The 18,583-nt window shown below is 33.0% G+C and overlaps 3 protein-coding genes across 3 annotated transcripts; 2 read left to right on the forward strand and 1 right to left on the reverse strand.

Moving 5' to 3' along the window:
• Positions 1-1,079: 1,079 nt before the first annotated feature.
• On the forward strand, positions 1,080-2,060 carry LOC107498997 (olfactory receptor 5AL1-like). Its single transcript, XM_016122735.2, has one exon. It carries the CDS (start codon positions 1,119-1,121, stop codon positions 2,058-2,060), a length of 942 nt encoding a protein of 313 aa, XP_015978221.2. The 5' UTR covers positions 1,080-1,118.
• Positions 2,061-11,548: 9,488 nt separating this feature from the next.
• On the forward strand, positions 11,549-12,541 carry LOC107499111 (olfactory receptor 5AL1). Its single transcript, XM_016122991.2, is given in 1 exon segment — positions 11,549-12,541. A coding segment is annotated over 1 exon segment (993 nt).
• A 4,913-nt stretch (positions 12,542-17,454) lies between these two features.
• Positions 17,455-18,429, reverse strand: LOC107499118 (olfactory receptor 1038). Its single transcript, XM_016123001.2, has one exon. The coding sequence runs from the start codon at positions 18,427-18,429 to the stop codon at positions 17,470-17,472; it is 960 nt and encodes a 319-aa protein (XP_015978487.2). The 3' UTR covers positions 17,455-17,469.
• Between the last annotated feature and the right edge of the window lie 154 nt (positions 18,430-18,583).

The raw sequence follows: 18,583 nt of genomic DNA on the forward strand, positions 1-18,583 counted from the left end.
AAAACTTATCATTAAATCAAGGGAATTCACAACCTCCTATTGCATTTCAATATGTCACAGCCATACTATTAAAGACCATAGGTTGTTTGGAGCCTAAAAACCTAAAGGTGAATACTGGATCTCACATTTAATGAATCAAAAGATCTCAGACAATTTATTCCACTTATGTATGATTGAGTCTCCTCAGCAGTATGAAAGGTGAAGACAATATCAGCTTTTAAATCTATTGTCATAGAATCAAAAGAGACAATGGATTAAAAACATTTAAGAGTTAAAGACTTTTTAAATTGATAATTTTCACATTTCTGACTTCTAATTTTAAAATGCTGAATGTTTATAAAATTATCCAAAGTAAAATTTAAGAATTTCAAGTTAAAACTGAAGACTTGCTACATAACTATTAATACAGGAGGAAAAAAAGGTGTCATGATTTTTTCTTAAAATTTGATGATGATGTCTCTTCATTATTTAAAGTTGTTTTGCAATCTGGAAAATTATTCACTGGTGTGTATTTTGCCAAATGACAAAGCCAGAAAATTCACAATCTTATTTTTCCTTAATATCAATATTATATGTATACTAGAAAAAAAAGAAAAATTTAAAATTATACCAAATAGTATGCTGAAAGATAAATAGTGTTAATATTTTGAGTTTGACTTTTATTTTCCATCCTTTGTACTTGATTTTAGTAATTTTTAATGTTCTTATGAAAAAATAAAATAATAATTTTATGATATAAATGTACGACATAAGAAATTTTATATATTCTGTCAAAACCACTTACATTCTTAATATTTTTTAAAAAGCATAACACAGACTTTGCTATTGTATTGTTTATAAAATTTTAATGGACATACTCTTTTCTTTTACAGCTCTGTAATGTATTTCCTGTCTTGGAATTTCTGCCTGGGCCAAATCCTTTAACACAGTAAACATAAGAAAAATCCACACATAATCCAGAGCTCTTGCTTATCAGGAGTCTGCTCTGACTGAATTTAACACACAATCTTGGTAATCCGGGCTATCTTCTCATATTTAATTGATTATATTTTACAGAGCCAAGATTATTCAGAGTGTGTGCTCTGGAAGAGTTTATTGTGGAATCGTTTATCTATTTCATGGCAAGAGGTAATCATTCCGCAGTCACTGAGTTCATCCTCTTGGGCCTCACAGATAATCCAGAGCTCCAAGCCGTTTTCTTTGGTGTTTTTCTACTAATTTATTTAGTTACTGTTTTGGGTAATCTTGGTTTGATTATGCTAATCCAAATCAGTCCTCAGCTTCACATGCCTATGTATTTTTTCCTCTGTCATCTGGCTTTTGTTGATTTTTATGGTACCTCCACTATCATACCAAACACCCTTGTGAACTCTCTCCGTGAAATTAAAAGTATGTCATATTATGCATGTGCCACTCAAGTGTGTTGCTTTATCACATTTTCAGTCTGGGAATTATTCATGCTCTCTGTCATGGCTTATGACCGGTATGTGGCCATCTGCAGCCCTTTGCTCTATGTAGTTCTCATGCCTAGAAAACTCTGCATTCAAATGGTCACTAGCTCTTATATTTATGGCTTAACTGTGGGACTCGTACAAACAGTAGCAACATTCCACATGTCTTTCTGTGACTCTAATGTGGTCAACCAGTTCTACTGTGATGATGTTCCTTTGATTGCTCTGGCCTGTTCTGACACCCAATTTAAAGAGCTAATGTTGTTAATCATTGCTGGATTTAATGTTTTTGGTTCTCTCATCGTTGTTCTCATATCCTATGTGTTCATTGTTTTTGCAATCTTAAGGATCAATTCTGCAGTAGGAAGAAAGAAAGCTTTTTCTACCTGCGCTTCTCATCTGTTTTCTATTACTATGTATTATGGGACCCTCAGTTTTATGTACCTGCAGCCCAAGTCAAGCCATTCACTAGATAAAGACAAATTTACCTCAGTATTCTATGCAGTGGTGATTCCCATGCTAAATCCGTTGATCTATAGCTTGAGGAATCAAGAGGTAAAAAATGCTTTGAAAAAAATTATTGAGAAAGTTTATTCTAGTAATCGATAATGAATTGTGTTGCTGCTAAAGAAATGCTGAATATGGAGTTAGGAAATTTTAAATAAAAGCTTATGCAGTGGTATAGGGCAATAACTATTGGAGATTTTGTCCTCTGAGACTCAGTTTCCTGATCTCTAGTTCCTTTGAAATAAATATTTCATTGGTTTTGCTTACACATAGTAGATATTTCATAAATATGTGTTTAATTGTTGAATTTGTAAAAAGAGATAAAATAATCTATTCTCTTTGACCATGAAATGTTTCAACAATGGAGATGAAGAATAAAGCACATTAAAATCATAACATTATCACGTTTTACTGTGATATTGAGAATTTTAGGTTGTCTTGAGAGATGAGGAACTATGCAAATATTTCAAATACCAGGTAAGATTTTCTCCCATACTTGAAAAGAGGGAAAAAAATAACAAGATGCTGATTTAAGGGTTTTTATTTGAAAATGTCAAAAAAAAAAGTGAATGTACTCTTTATTTTACAATGCCCCTATTGATATAGTTTAACATTTGTGGTTTACAACGAAACTGAGAGAGAGGTACAGAGATTTCTTGTATACCTCCTACTGCTACACATGCATCGCCTCCCATTATCAACATCACTCACCAGAATATGGTTTATTTGTTAGAATGAATGAACCTATATTGACATATCATAATCACTCAAGGCCATACACAGTTTAGCTTAGGGTTCACTCTTGGTGTTGTATACTCTACAGAGTGAGACAAATGTATAATGCCTTACATTCAACATTGTAATATTATAGAGTATTTTTATTTTTAATGTTCTAAAAATCCTCCGTGCTCTATTCATCTCGCTCCTACTGCCCCCACCTCTGGCAACCACTGATCTTTTCATTGTCTCCATGGTTTTGTCTTTTCCAGAATGTCATAAAGTTGGATTCGTGCAGTGTGTTACCTTTCTTGCACTTAGTAATATGCATTTAATTTTCCTCTGATCTTTTCATGGCTTGATGGCTCATTGACTTTTTGTGTTGAATAATATTTCATTGTCTGGATGTACCAGTTATTTTTACTCATTCACCTACTGAAAGACATCTTGGTTGCTTCAACTTTTGACAATTATAAGTTAAACTTCTATAAACATCCATGTGCAGATTTATGTGTGGGTACATTTTCAACTCACTTGGAACACAATTGTTGGATTGTATGGTAAGAGTATATTTGATTTCATAAGAAACTGCCAGCCTCTTTTGGCTGAACATGTGAACCTAATCATTCAAGCACCACACTTCCTAGATTTTTCTCAGATTCAGCCAGCACTTTAGCCATACTGATTACTTCTGGGTGGAGTGATACAAACTTTAATCTACATGGTTTTTGAGAACCTAATTGCCTTGATGTTGTTAATTTAGTTTTTGCACTTGGCTATTGGCAGCGATGTTATCCCTGGACATGCAAGTTCTAAAGATGTCCTATGAATTCCCGTGTCCCAGATACGCTTTTCCTCACTCTACTATGCATCACCATCCTTAATTTCTTATATTAATCAGAGTCGATTACCTTCACCAGCACACTAACTTCTTTATTGCCTACTGGCCCACTGGCATGAAGTACTCACAGATTCTAGTTTACCAAAACATTAATGTGTAAAAATATTAGCCCTCTGAAACCTGAAACCTATAATCAGAAGAGCCTGATATTGTAAGCCAGGAGGCGCAAATTCAACAATTGAGTAATGGGGTGTAATAATAAAGGACCGATCCTACCACAACCTCCTTGTTTTCAGATCTATAATTTCTTGCTATTGTAGACAGTATAATCTATATTTCCTTTGATTCATAACCTACAGTGTATCATAGAGGCTTGTGCTCTAATGCTACAAGTTCATTTTCTGAGCTGGTGACTTTGCTGAACTGTCAATTTACCATTTAAATTTCCTATCAAGGCAGCTGATGTTGGTGATGAGATACATGTCATGACCATTCATTATTTGGCACGGTCATATCAAACTTTTATTGCTGTAAAATGTATACCTTCTTCTGAATTGTATGGTTTACTATTCTAATAAATATGGCATTTTAAGTTGTGGGAAGATGATACTCCCTTAGACACTGCTAGTTGAGAAGGAAAATATTTATTTAACCTATTGATTGTGATAAATACTACTTGTTTTTCCCTCTAATACTGAAGAAGTCAGATATAATTAACTTATCACTATGTTTCTTACTTGCCTCTCAAAAAAAGGATGCTGTATTTAAGACTCAGCATAGGTCTCTGCTTTTAACTGATGGGACACTCAGTGCTGATACTAGGAAAGAGCCCATGTCACTGGATACATGTATAAGCTTTATTCCTGACATTGTGCCTACTCTGCTCATGGTGTCATGGAATAAGCCTGGGATTGCAAGAGAGAAGAGAAAGTGACTGCTTATGTATATGATAGGTTATCCACTCCTCCTCATTGTTGCACATCTCCTCTGCTGTGGTTATACTTTAGTGGTTAAAAAATTAAATCAGCAAGCTTTGTGCCCACTCCTACAAATTCACCTAAAATCCTCTCCGCTAGAATGCCATGTTCTTGGAGACTTGTTACTGTCAGCCACCTAACTAACTGTCCAACATTATTGCAGGCTATGAATCAGTGTGTATTTATTCCTTACAGCCACATTTTCTTCATATGAAGGGAAAGTCAAATGTTCCACCCATCAGAACAATTTGCTTTCACCACTATCCTTCAGGGCTCCTTCTCAGTGGGTCCATAATTAAGCACAAATCCATTTCTGACTGTTTTGTACACAATGTAGCTGCCCTTTTTTGCAATAGGCTCAAATATTATTTAGAATTTCCTCATTTGAAACCTCTACATTATGAAACCACAGCATAGCTTGATAGAAAGGAGTCTGTGCAGTGAAGTTAAGTGATATAAAAATATGGACAACTTGTTCATATAATCTGTTAATGTCATTTTAACCAGGTTATAAATAAATCATTTCCATTTACAATAAATTGCCATCTGAAATTATGAATTAGTGGATTCTGTAACACCCATCATATGATAGACAACCGATGTTAATTTTTCACTTAGCTTCTACTAGGGTATGATAGAATATGAAAGCTATTTTATTTATTCATCAGAACGTCTGGCTTTACTCCAAGTTCTATGTGGTGATGTGGATGTGGGTTTTCCAAAGTCACACATTATCCTTTTCCAATACAGATGTCTCCAGCATCATTGGATTACTTGCAGAATTTCCATTTTCTTTGACACCGAAGGCTGAAATACCCAATAAAGACTCAGAGCTATAGAATCATAGCATATGATGCCTGATAAGCTTAAAATAAAGAGTCCAAAAAAGTGCCATACATATTTCTGAGTTATAGTAAATCTATGGTACAATAATGCATCTTTTACTTTGAAGGGAATTTGCAAAGAATACTACTTATTTAATTTAAAGCAAATACACCGAGAGAAACCATTGGACTCTGAATCCTTGTGGTTGCCCCCCCTATCTTTTGACTCTTTATGTTACTAAGGCATAGAGGGATTTTGCCATTCACAGCTCAGCAGGTAAAATTAGCAAGATGCTATCAATATGGTGAACTTGCATAACGATGTGTGAAATACAAAATGACTAAAGTCCCCATGAACAAAAATTTAATTTTCATTGAGGTGTAACTGATAAATAAAAACTGTATATTTAGGATGTATGACTTGTTTTTCTTTATGCAAACATCGTGAAATAATTGCCAAAATTAAGCTAATTAATATATTCATCACCTTACATAATTGCTATTTTATTTCTTTTTATAGTGTTTAAATTTTTCAATTATGGTTGACATACCTGAAACATATTATATTAGTTTCAGGTATATAACATAGAGATTAGACATTTATGTAACTTATGAAGTAATCACTCTGATAAGTCTGGTACCCATCTTTCTTTTTCTCTTTCTTTCTTTCTTTCTTTCTTTCTTTCTTTCTTTCTTTCTTTCTTTCTTTCTTTCTTCCTTCCTTCCTTCCTTCCTTCCTTCCTTCCTTCCTTCCTTTCTTTCTGTCTTTCTGTCTTTCTTTCTTTTCTTTGTTGTAAGAACTCTTAAGAGTTAAACTATACAATACATACAGCATTGATAACTGGAATCACACTGCTGCACATATATGTCCAGCTCTTATTCATCTTGCATGACAGAAATATTGTAGCCCTTGACTAACATCTCCCCATTTCCTCCTCCCCACCCCCAGACTCTGGCAATTACCATTCTCTGCTGCTAAGAGTTCAACTGTTTTAGAGTCCACATGGAAGTAAAATCTGTAGATTATCCTTCTGTGTTTGGTTTATTTGACTTAGAATAATGTCTTCCAGGCCGATGCACAACACTTTGAAAGAGAAGAGTTTGTGTATCTGAGGAAGATTCTTTAAAGTAATTTAATTCTTTCTCTTTTTCTTCCCTTCTTTTTTGGTAGAGAAACTAAGGTTAAGAAAATTATTTGATGTCACGTTTGGGAAATAATTATTGTAAGATTTTTTTTTTCTTTGATTAGATCATTAGTCATTGGTAGACACAAACAAAGCAAAATATTTCAATTATAAGAAAATGATAGGTTGGTTCATAACACTAAATATATGATTATAAAGCAAATAAACTTTATGTATTTGTATTACCATATATTATTATTCTCAAGTGAAGTAATTGTAGTGAATCTTTTTACCTATGTTCACACACATGTATAGTTAGTTACCTCTCTTATGGACCCTGATTCTATGACATTCTTAATACAATAGAATGCTCAAAAGTGATGTTATGTCATACAACTTTTAAAGTTAGACCTTTTTGCTCCATTGGAATGCTTTTTAACCATGATAATGTTAAATACTCAAACCCAACTTCCATGTTTTTGAAAGTACAACCTAGATACATAGAAACATCACATAAATAAAAAATGAAGCAGAAGGTATCACACTGCCTGACTTCAAATTACGCTCAATGACAATAATCAAAACAGCATGGTATTGGCAGAAAGACCATTGACATGCAGAGAAATAGAACAGAATTGAGAGCCCCCAAATGTACCCACATATATATGGGCAAATAATTTTCATGAGAGGAACTAAAAATATCTAATGGAGGAAAGAAAGCCTCTTCAATAAATGGTGCTGGGAAAATTGGAAAACCACAAGCAAAATAATGAACCCAGATTGCTATCTGTCGCCATATACCAAAATTAACTCATAATGGATCAAAGGCATAAATATAAATTGCATAGAAGAAACCATAGGTACTAACTCATGGACCTTGGATTTAGAGGGGATTTTATGAATTTAACCTCAAAGGCAAAGGAAGTAAAACCAAAAATAAATGAATGGGACTATATCAAACAAAAAGCTTCTGCACAGCAAAAGAAACCATCAACAAAACAAAGAGGCAACCTACTGAATGACAGAAGATATTTGCAAATAATGCCTTTGATAAGGAGCTAATATCCAAAATCTATAAAGAATTCATACAACTCAAAACAATAAAACAAACAATCCAATTAAAAAATGGACAGAGGACCTGAACAGACAATTCTCCCAAAAAGACAAAGAGCCAACAAATATATGAAAAGATGTTCAACTTCACTGGCTATTAATTGAAATAATAATAATAACAGAATGAATTGTAAATTTTTAAAATTATATTAACTCTAAGAAGTAATCCTGAGAATAAATTTTATAATTTTAGTAGAAAGAAAATAAAGTAAAATATCTTTTTAAAACAATTGATGAATATATTCTCAGATGCCCATAGCTGTGTACACGATGATAGATGTCACTCAAGCTTTCTTGAATTTCTTTTGTCTCTGAAAAGGAAAAAAAAAATTTAGTATAGTCATTACAGATTAGCTAAAAATAAAAATGAAAAATAAATATGGTGACTTATGTACTATTTATGTTTACAATTTTTTGTTATTGCTATTTTTAATTCTGTTACACAGAATAGTGTTATAAAAATTAAAGAATTTGGGGTAAAATATTCACGTTCGGTAAGATTTGATTCTTTTATTTTTTTTTGTAAAAATAAGGAATCGTGTATGGCTTTTCTATCAGTATATCTATCATTCTATTCATATGTGTGTGTATAATAGGGATAAATAGTTCATTAGATAGTTGAAAGAGAAGACGCATAAATTGCTCTGTGATTTAGGTGCCTTTAAATGATTTCCAACTGACTTCAAGAAACAAAACAAAGTTTATTTTAAACAATTTTTATCTATAAACTGAACTTTCCGACAACAATTTTCTGTATTTTAACTAAATGTACTTCTAGGATGATAGGAACTTCATGGTTTAATTACTATACGCTCAAAAGATTATTTAGTTCAGATGTAGGATTGGATCTTTGGTGCAATCTAAATCATTACTTGCATCTTTGTAAAATATAACAGCAAGTTAATTCACTTTGACCTCTTACTAAAATTCAAAATTTAATAAACTCCTTACTAAAACATAAATGAAAATAAAAAATATTTTGTGAATTGTTTCCCAATGTGTTAAAATAATTTTTGCTGCTAGTTATTCATTCTTTTACATTTCTATTCAACACAACGATCTTAAATTTCAAGTGATTGCTTCTTACCTGTTAAGCAAATTGGGTCCCAAAAGATTAACCACAGCATGATTGCTCATGCTTGTGAGATATTTTTATGTTCACAAATTGTTTAAAATGATGTAATACAAGGAAAATGTTTTAGAAGAACCAACAAATAGTATAAAATAAACTCAATACTTAAGTAATGTTAAGTATTGTTGGCATTCACAGTGTCTCAAGTCTATTGTACTCTTTTTGGTTTTGCTGTGGATTACTCAAAGGCAGCATTCAGTGGAGAAAAAATTCAAGGTAATCGAGGTAGTACAAAAGGGTTTGAAAGAACACAAACTTTGTATTAATTTGCTCCATTATTCTACTAGTATATTTGGAGCATCTATTAATTACTGAGTCTAACTCTGTGTTGTATAAAATGGAAAAATATAGAACTATTTCTGCTTACCAAAATTTGAAATTTAAAGTAGATAACAAACAGATTAACAAGTAAATGGATTATTGAACATAATAACACTGGAAAGATAATGAAACACTTCTAAAAGAAAGTAAAATTTCACCTGAGATCTGATGGATAAATAGATCTAAATAGTAACCAACTAGAGGAGTGAATATAAAGGGAGGAGTATTCTGGCCCAGCTATGTACAAAATCTGTGGTAACATCTGAGAAACATATAGTATGCAACATGGCTAGAACATGGAGATTACGTGAAGAATGTCACAAGAGTTGAGACTAGTCTGCAAAGAAGGATTTATTTATCAAAGGAGGAGTTAACCACATTAAGAAGTTTGGACTTTAAGCTAAGATTTGCACATTAAATAGTACACTCGAATTGTTATATGCAGAGGAAGGGTGGTGAAACATATGTCTAAGAGAAATATTAGAGGGCAATAATCCAGAAAATTGTGATAGAAATCTAAATAAATGAAAGAGTACAGAATGTGTTAGAAGTAGACAAATTAAAAAAAAAAGATTAAATAATTAGTAGTGTCCAATAATTAATTGTTTACTAGTGGAAGTTAGAGGGATATATGAAAAATGTTTTCTTGGTTTCTTACCTGGATAACTAGCTGGAAGATGACACCATTTACTGAGTTAGAAAATATATGCTCCAAGGCATATGAGTGGAATAGGTTGGATTCTCTTTTGAACATGTTCAATTTAGGTAACTTGGGAATATCTAAATGAACTTGCCTGGGAATTTTTAAAATATATGTACCTAGAGTTTAGAGAAAAAAATCAGCTCAAGAAATTTAGGATTCTGCACCACCAGCATATAAATGACAATTGTCCCCAAAGTGTTAGATGAGAGATCCCAAGAAGAATGTGCAAAAATTGACATGATTTGGCTTAGGAAAGAACCATAAAGTAAATAATAGTTTATTTAAATCGTAAACAAAGGAAGCAAAGGAACCATGGTAAGTTAAAGTAGACAGGAAGATGGGAAAACCCAGAGATGATGGTGACTTAGAAACAAACAAAGCACTTGTTCTCATGATGAAAGCTGATCTTAATGGTATCTAGTGCTACAGAGATGTCATAAAAGATCTCATCACCGTCTCTGGGAATAAAGAGAGTGTTGGTGAACTTGGAATAAACTTGAAAATCTGCTGAGAACATATACTGAAGTATAAATGTGAAATATGAAGCAAAAGACTTTTCCAGGATGTTTGGTACTGAAAGGATAAAGAGAAGAACAGAAGTTAGTGGATAAAGGTAAAGGAATAGAAGTCAGAGGTCACTGCTGAGACTTCTCGCTTGTATCTTATTTTTAAATTAATGGGAAAGTGAATAAATTAGTAGAAGGAGAAGATATGGAATTCAAAAGAGTCTGGAAACTAAAAATATAATTTTAGATATTTGAAAAAAAAACACCCTTCCAACCCCACCCCTAAATAAGTTGAAAGATAGTTGTAGAAGCAGGTAGTTTTGAGCAACTTGTGTCAAAAATTTGAGAAATGTTTTATTTTATTACTTTGTCTCCCTCTGATGTTAGAATTGTTTGCAACTACTGAGAGTAACAGGGGTGTTATGTGGGATTTTATAAGTATCCAAAAGGATTATTATTTTTTGTGCTAATAATCAGGCAACATGAAGAGGGCTTAAACTCTCACCCTGTTTCCATATCTGAAAATGATAGCTACATTATGAATCTGTAGGGTTGATGGAAAGATAATTGGAGATAAAATCATGAAAAAAATTAAATTTATCTGTCTATTGCTCAGATAAACATCATTAAAACTAGTTTGTATTTCTATAAACTCATTCTTGAATTTTTTTTCTTCTGCTTTGCATTTGGATATTTGAAGATACATGATAACTTGTTTTCTGAATCACTTAATGTATTTTTAATCCTTTTATGCAGATTTAGAAATAGCAGGACTACCTACATTCCTAAGGATTTTTTTTCTCCCTTTTATCACAAATACCACTTAACAATTAAAGAAAAACTAAGAATCACATTAAGAGAACAAAATACAGTAAAAATATCCTGAATATTTAGTATGGTGATCATCAGTAGTCAAAATTTTGTTTATGACCTTTCATATTACTGCTTCTAGAATTAATTTTTTAAAATTTATCATTTCCTGCTTATTAAAAAATTTCAAAGAAATTACTAAATTTTTGTTAAAACATTCCAATAACGAAAAGAATATTTTTGTTATTTGTGTTCAAATAAGTCTCCATCTTTATATTCTCTTATAAAGTAGTTACAAAATAGATTAGTTATATAAAATTTTAAATAAAATATCATCTTTCTATCTTTACAAATCCCCACAGAGTTTTGTGTTTTGGAATTTCTGCCTAGAACAAATCGTTTCATTCTGAAAACAGAACGTGAAGATTCTCCTTTGAATGCGTTCAACATAAGATGATGGTGGGTCAGAATCAGCTTCGAGCATCTACTTGATTATTGCCAACGGAGACAGGAATACTCAGAATGTGTGCTCTGGGGAGTTTTAAAATGTAAAATAACTTTTAAATCTGTTCTATGGCCAAAGGCAATCATTCAGCAGTGTTTGAGTTTATCCTTTCAGGACTCACAGATAATCCAGAGCTTCAAGCCATTCTCTTCTGTGTATTTCTAGTAATCTATTTAGCTAGTGTCTTAGGTAATTTTGGTTTGATTGTGCTAATTCAAATCAGTCCTCAGCTTCACACACCCATGTATTTTTTTCTCAACCATCTGGCTTTTGTTGATTTTTCTTTTACTTCAACTGTCACCCCAAACACCTTGGTGAATTTTATGTGTGAAGTTAAAAGTATAACATTTTATGCATGTGCCATTCAGGTGTGTTGCTTCATCACATTTGTAGTTTGCGAACAGTATTTGCTCGCAATCATGGCCTATGATCGATATGTTGCCATTTGTAACCCTTTACTCTATGTCATTGTCATGCCTAGAAAAGTCTGTAATCAAATCATTGCTAGCACATACATTTATGGATTCACTGTGGGTCTCGTACAGACAGTGGCAACTTTCCACTTGTCTTTTTGTGACTCTAATGTGGTCAACCACTTCTACTGTGATGATGTTCCATTGGTTGCTCTGGCCTGCTCTGACACTCACATCAAAGAGCTGCTATTGTTAATTATTGCTGGATTCAATACCCTTTGCTCTCTCCTGATTGTACTAATTTCTTATTTTTTCATCCTCTTTGCCATTCTGAGGATCCGTTCTGCCGAAGGAAGACAGAAAGCTTTTTCCACCTGTGCTTCCCATCTGACTTCCATCACAATATTTTATGTGACAATCATTTTTATGTATCTACTGCCCAAGTCAAGCCATTCGCTGAACACAGATAAATTTGCTTCGGTGTTTTATGTGGTAGTGATTCCCATGCTAAACCCATTCATCTATAGCTTGAGAAATCAGGAGGTAAAAAATGCACTGAAAAGGATGATGCAAAAGTGGTGTTTGGCTATTAAATAACTAAAAAATCATTGCACAGGGTATGACCAGAGAACTTTGAGTTGTGTTTTACCTAGAGTCACATTGCTGAGAAATGCTAGGGCCAAATCCCTCACTTATGTGCTCAAACTCATTCAGAATATGTCTGACCCACAGTTTTCCTTCTCAGCGATTTCCATATGAAAGGTGTTTTGTAAATTTAGTTATCGAATTGTAAAGTGGGTAGGGGCTGAGAGAGAGAAATCTGAATCTTGTTTAACCATAATTTCAGAGAGAGAAATCTGAATCTTGTTTAACCATAATTTCTTCATAGTTAAAGAGAAATACACAGAGAATTGGGAAATATTGGCTTTATCTGATTTCTGTGTCATATTGAGAAATTTGGTCAATAATGAAATATATCAACATCTTTTATTTCACGCTTGCTATATAGATAACCTGGAAAACATGTCAAAGTTCAATAGTAAGGAATTTTTGATTTTAACACTCTGAATAATTTTCTTAACACTTCATTTCATGCCTTCAACTCAAAGAATAGCATCAGCTGGACCACCTTGACATTGAGCATGTAGTGACCCTGATCCTGTATCAGTTTAGTTCTTTGGAGACACTTCACACCATTGGTATTCACTGCCTGTTCTATAAAAGTGTGTGGTTAAGAATGTCAGACTAAATCTTCATTCAGTTTGCTTAATAATTTTAGGTTTTCCAAGTAATAACTGTTGTCTTTGGTAAATTATTGCACATTCTATATTTTGGTTTCCTCATCTGCAAAGGGCAGTAATAATTCCTTTTTCTCTGACTATTTGTGATGCCTAAATAAGATTATAAATAAAAAAGGCATTGCGCAGTTCCTAGCACATAGGAACAACTTCATAAAGTTGACTACTGTATTTAATTATTAGCATTGTTATTGCATCAATGATCCTTTTTATTTGAGTTCAGGTAATAGGGCAATAACCTTTTAAAAAATCATTAGCAACATATGCTTCATTTTAAAATTAGCAAAATGAAAAAATAAAAGCTATGTGTCTATAAACGTATTTTAAGATAAATTTTTTTAGGTTTCTCAGTTACTGTTGTTAAAATAGCATCTTTTCTCTTGAAAAATGAAGCCACTTTTGTTACAAATAGTAAAGATTATGTTAATAAATTATAAATTATTTAGTTTTAAACTTTTCAAAGTAAAAATAAAGCTAACATCTATTGAATGTTCTTCTGTGTATCAGGTGCTGGGTGAGATGCTTTAACTGAACCACCTAAGCTAATTTTTATAACATCTTACTGAGATGGGTATTGAAAGAACAAAGAAATTCAGAACAGTGTATATAATTGATTAACACACATGTAGTTAGTAACCAGCAGTGAGGAGGGGGAACAAGATTAGAGTTAAATTTTGTCCAAATTATAAAGCTCAGTTTTTTAATGATTATCCTCTATTTTCAACTGTAGTTATACAACATTGAGATCTAAAACAAATGGTGATTCACAAATAGTAACCCAAATACTAGATTTAAATTAAATTAGTCTGAAATTTAAAAAAAAAAAAATGATTGGAAAAATGGGAGCCTGATTCTGGCACAAAAAAATGGATCCCCCACTTTGCTAATATATTCTGGAAAAAAAGTAACAGGAAAAGTCACCATATATGGGGCAGAGGACCTTCTGCATTCATTATCTCCTTGTCTTCCTACTAGTAATGTTGATTTCAAATGTTTCTGAGAATATCCCATCTCCCCTCAAAGTCAGATTCTTAGCTGTTCCTGTAAATACTAACTATATGTCGCTGCAGTACTTCGATGTCACTGAGTCCCCTTTGCTACTATATAACTGCCTTGATTTAGAACCCAAGGAAAGAACCTTATCTTTGGGGCACAATTTTCCATTACAAGTCAAGACTTTTGGAGAATTTATCTCAATCGACCTCAGCCTGTGTGATTATTTATATATTAAATACCCCCTGTTTGATTTAATTACTGAAAGAACACATTAAGCATCAAGAAAGTCAGAGGTAAAAAAGAAGCCTATTAATATATAATGACTAGTGGTTCTTCATAGATTATACTCTAATGTACTTGATGAGGTCAAAATATGTAGGAAAATATGAGTATCTCTGAACAAATACATAAATGAGATATATAGTTTAGGGAATATGAGTGAATTACAGAAAAATATTAATTAAATTCACCAGAATACTTACATTTGAGATGCATTTTTGGAAATCTTATACTTCTAAAACTATCGATTTTTTAAAAATTAAATTAAAGCAAGTTTTCAAGGAATTTTAATTTCACGCATTTTTAAATTATCCTTTTTTGATGGTGAAATGGGTTGAAGTCCATTTAATTTATCTATTTTGTAAATCCTGATTTTCACATATTAAACTTGGATATCTATGACTTATCTCTTATTACTAATAAGAGGATTTAAAAAGGTTAATAAGTATTACACTCATAGAATTAGGCCAAACAATGGCAAACACTCAATAATTATTATCTATTTTTATCCTTAATGCTATTGTTAGTATTAGTGTGGAAATTTTAGAACTGGTCTTTTATTCAAGTAAAACATTTAAAAACAAGTTATACGAACAGGGAGTTATTCTTTTCACCTTCACTCAATAAGCTGAGAAGAATTGAAGAAAAGCTAAATTAAAGGAAATCTAATACAAAGTTGAAAGTTCTTGGTATTAGTATGGAAAAACAATTGCTTGAATTTTTATTCAAATGATCACTAATTAGTTGTTGGTATAAAAAAGAAAAAAAGAAAAAAAAAAAACCCTACCTATAGCAAAATGTCTTCCTGATGGTCCAGGTCGCTGACAATCATGATTATAAAGCTGATATTTCCCAACCGTATATTAGGTGTCAACAATTGTGCTTTGGTCCTATATGTATTTCTATCTAAATGCTCATACACTAACGTGTGAGATGAACATTTTCCTTGTTATATAAGTAACTGGAGCCCTACATGCCACAAAAGCAGGAGTAAGCATATCTCAAATTTGAGGCCAAACTTTCTGAAATGAGTCATGTTCTTCACTAATTATTGGACATTGCCAAAGATGGATTGTTTTCACTTTTTTTTTTTTATCAGCCTCTTGATTCTATATTCAAATGCAAAAACATCATGGAGACCACAGAAGGTGGAGTGCAAACATTTTATTTAAATATACCTGGAGACAAAATGAAAAATGTTGATTTTGATATTTTGACTAAGGGACCGACGTTTGTAGAGAAGCCCAGCCACCAGGAACAATGGCTGGAGCATAGTGTCCAAAGCCTCACAAAGTGTTGTGCACCTAAGCAGGAAGAAACTGAATAATTTGTCTCCCAAGTACATTTGAATTTCTTGGTTCATTTCTCTGAGGAAAGCTGGATATACCTGAAGAAGTGATTGCTAATAGCAAGGGATTAAAATTATGCGAAGATGTGGAATTTCCATTCCATTACTGTTTAATTTTTTGTCGTAAATAATTTTATGAAGCAGAAAGTTGCAGCGAAACCACAGAAGAGCAGTTTTCCTCATGTGAGGCATCGAGATTCCTCAAGACTGAATTTCTTTACCTGTAAAAACTTAGACTGTCTATGATGCTTCTGTGCATCCTAAGTGTGGTATGTGAGAATATGCACATGTATCTGTCTGTGAAAACACACATTCGCAAGTCAAAGTGTGATGAATAGAAATACCATGTTTGTCTGTCAAATCTGCTTTAAAAACCTGAGAATTCACTCAACTTACAAGATTTTAAAAGTACCTTATGGCGGTATATCTGAGTTATTTACAAATTACGTATAGAAAAGAAAATATTTGCTTTGTATTACAAAACTCCAATTATGTATTTTCTACACAATGACTACAACTATTACGATCTCCTTCTAAAATGGTAAAATAATGACATAATGCTAAATCACTAATTTAATTATTTTTATGAAATGTCAAAATAAAAATATATCAAATCACTGATTTTTAAATTTCATGCCTTGATTCTATTAGGGCGATTAAGTAAATAGCAATTACAGATAAATGACATTTTAACGTAAGGTTATTTCTAGTTGAAGAAAATATATAAACACATTGGATTTATTCATTTAAAAACATGATTTTTTAAAAAAATGTGTTCTTCAAATTATATTTAAAAATCCGACAGTAACTATTTAAGTCTAGATAATCTATATTATAATACCCTTTATTATTAAGACCCATGTATTAGAAAAACAAAAGTCAGATAGACTTAAATTTGCATTTGGAATTTTCATATTCCTAGTTTTGTGACCTTAGGCAATTTATAAATAATTGAAGCCCAGAGGTGAAACCTCACACATCTATTGGTTTGCTTGATTGTATTAAGTAGGACTACTTGATTAAGTGCTTGGCAGGTAAGTAACCAGGTTTTGTCCTCCTTACTTAAAGACTGATAAGCTTTTGAGAGCTCAATGACTTAATCTTCAATTACATATACCAAACATTTATACAACAAACATTTACTTAGTATTTCATAGCTATTAGTCTGTTTAGTCTTCAGAACAAATCAATCTGTTGGGTCCTATTATTTTCCAGAATTGAGAAGAGAGTCACACTGATTTCAGGTTAATTGTCCAAGGCTGCACAGCTAATAAAGCAGAGAAATAAAATTCAAACTCAGGCTGTCTTTGTTCTAGAGACCTGAGTTCTAACAAAACCATAATGCTGCCTTTGTTTGGGATATATTTGTGAGTGTGTTTGTGTTTGTGTTTAAGTATAATTACAGTGGCCTCTAAAGGCCTTAAGGGCTTAAACAAGACTCTTTGAATCATCCTGGTTTTCCAGGATTGGCCCAGGTCCTTGCAGAAAATGTCAAGGTCTATTGAAGTAACAATCATATTTTCAGCTGAAAAAATTACAAGAAATATCAGCAAGAGGAAGCTTGATTTCTTTCCCTTTTTGTATTAATAAAGCATTTAATATTATTATTTTCTTAATTTTAATATCTTTAAGGTTTCACAACCTTTATCCAAGGCTTTCTTTGAGGCACCTTTTACCTCTTTATTCCTTAGACTATAGATAAGGGGGTTCAACATGGGGATCACCACTGTGTAAAATACAGACGCCATTTTGTCTGTGTCCAGGGAGTGGTTTGATTTGGGTTGCAAGTACATAAAGATCAGTGTGCCATAGAAAATAGTAACAGCCACCATGTGGGAGCCACAGGTAGAAATGACCTTGCGTCGCCCCTGAGTGGAGCGGATCCTTAGGATGGCGGCAATGATAAATATGTAGGAGGTGAGGACAATGGAAGAGGAACAGATCATATCAAAGCCAGCAAAGGCAAAGATCAGAATCTCCTTCATGTGTGTGTCTGAGCAGGACAAAGCCAGGAGGGGGAGGTCATCACAGTAGAAATGGTTAATGACATTGGGGCCACAGTAAGTTAGTCGGAAAGTGATAATGGTATGGAATAGGGCAACCAGAAAGCTGTATATATATGGAACTGCCACCAATTGAATGCAGACTCTCTTTGACATCAGTGTTGAGTAATGCAGGGGATTACAGATGGCTACATAGCGATCATAGGCCATGGAAGCTAAAAGAAAACACTCCGTGATCATGAAGGTGAGGAAACAACCCAGTTGTGTTGCACAAGCATTGAAAGAGATAGTATTGTATTCCACAACAAAATTCACCATCATCTTTGGCGTGATAGCGGAGGAGTAACAAAAGTCAACAAAGGCCAAGTGACTGAGGAAATAATACATAGGTGTGTGAAGTCGGGTGTCAATCCTTATCAAGGTTATCAGTCCGAGGTTACCCAGCACTGTGACCAGATAGATGACTAAAAATACCACAAAGCATGCAGCCTGAAGCTCTGGCCGGTCTGTGATTCCCTTGAGGATGAATTCAGTGACATAAGTCGTGTTAACTTCAGCCATTTATTCTGGAGGATTTTGTAACAAGTTGAAGGACAAAAATGACACTTTTCATGGCTCCTGCTAGTGTCGTGGAAAGGCGATTGCTGATGTTTTCTTGCCTTGAATCATGTCATCTCGTGGGCACAAGATACACACCTTAGCTCTCTAATGACAT

Source organism: Rousettus aegyptiacus, unplaced genomic scaffold (genome assembly GCF_014176215.1).
Source record: "Rousettus aegyptiacus isolate mRouAeg1 unplaced genomic scaffold, mRouAeg1.p scaffold_m13_p_5, whole genome shotgun sequence".
Lineage (NCBI taxonomy): Eukaryota > Metazoa > Chordata > Mammalia > Chiroptera > Pteropodidae > Rousettus > Rousettus aegyptiacus.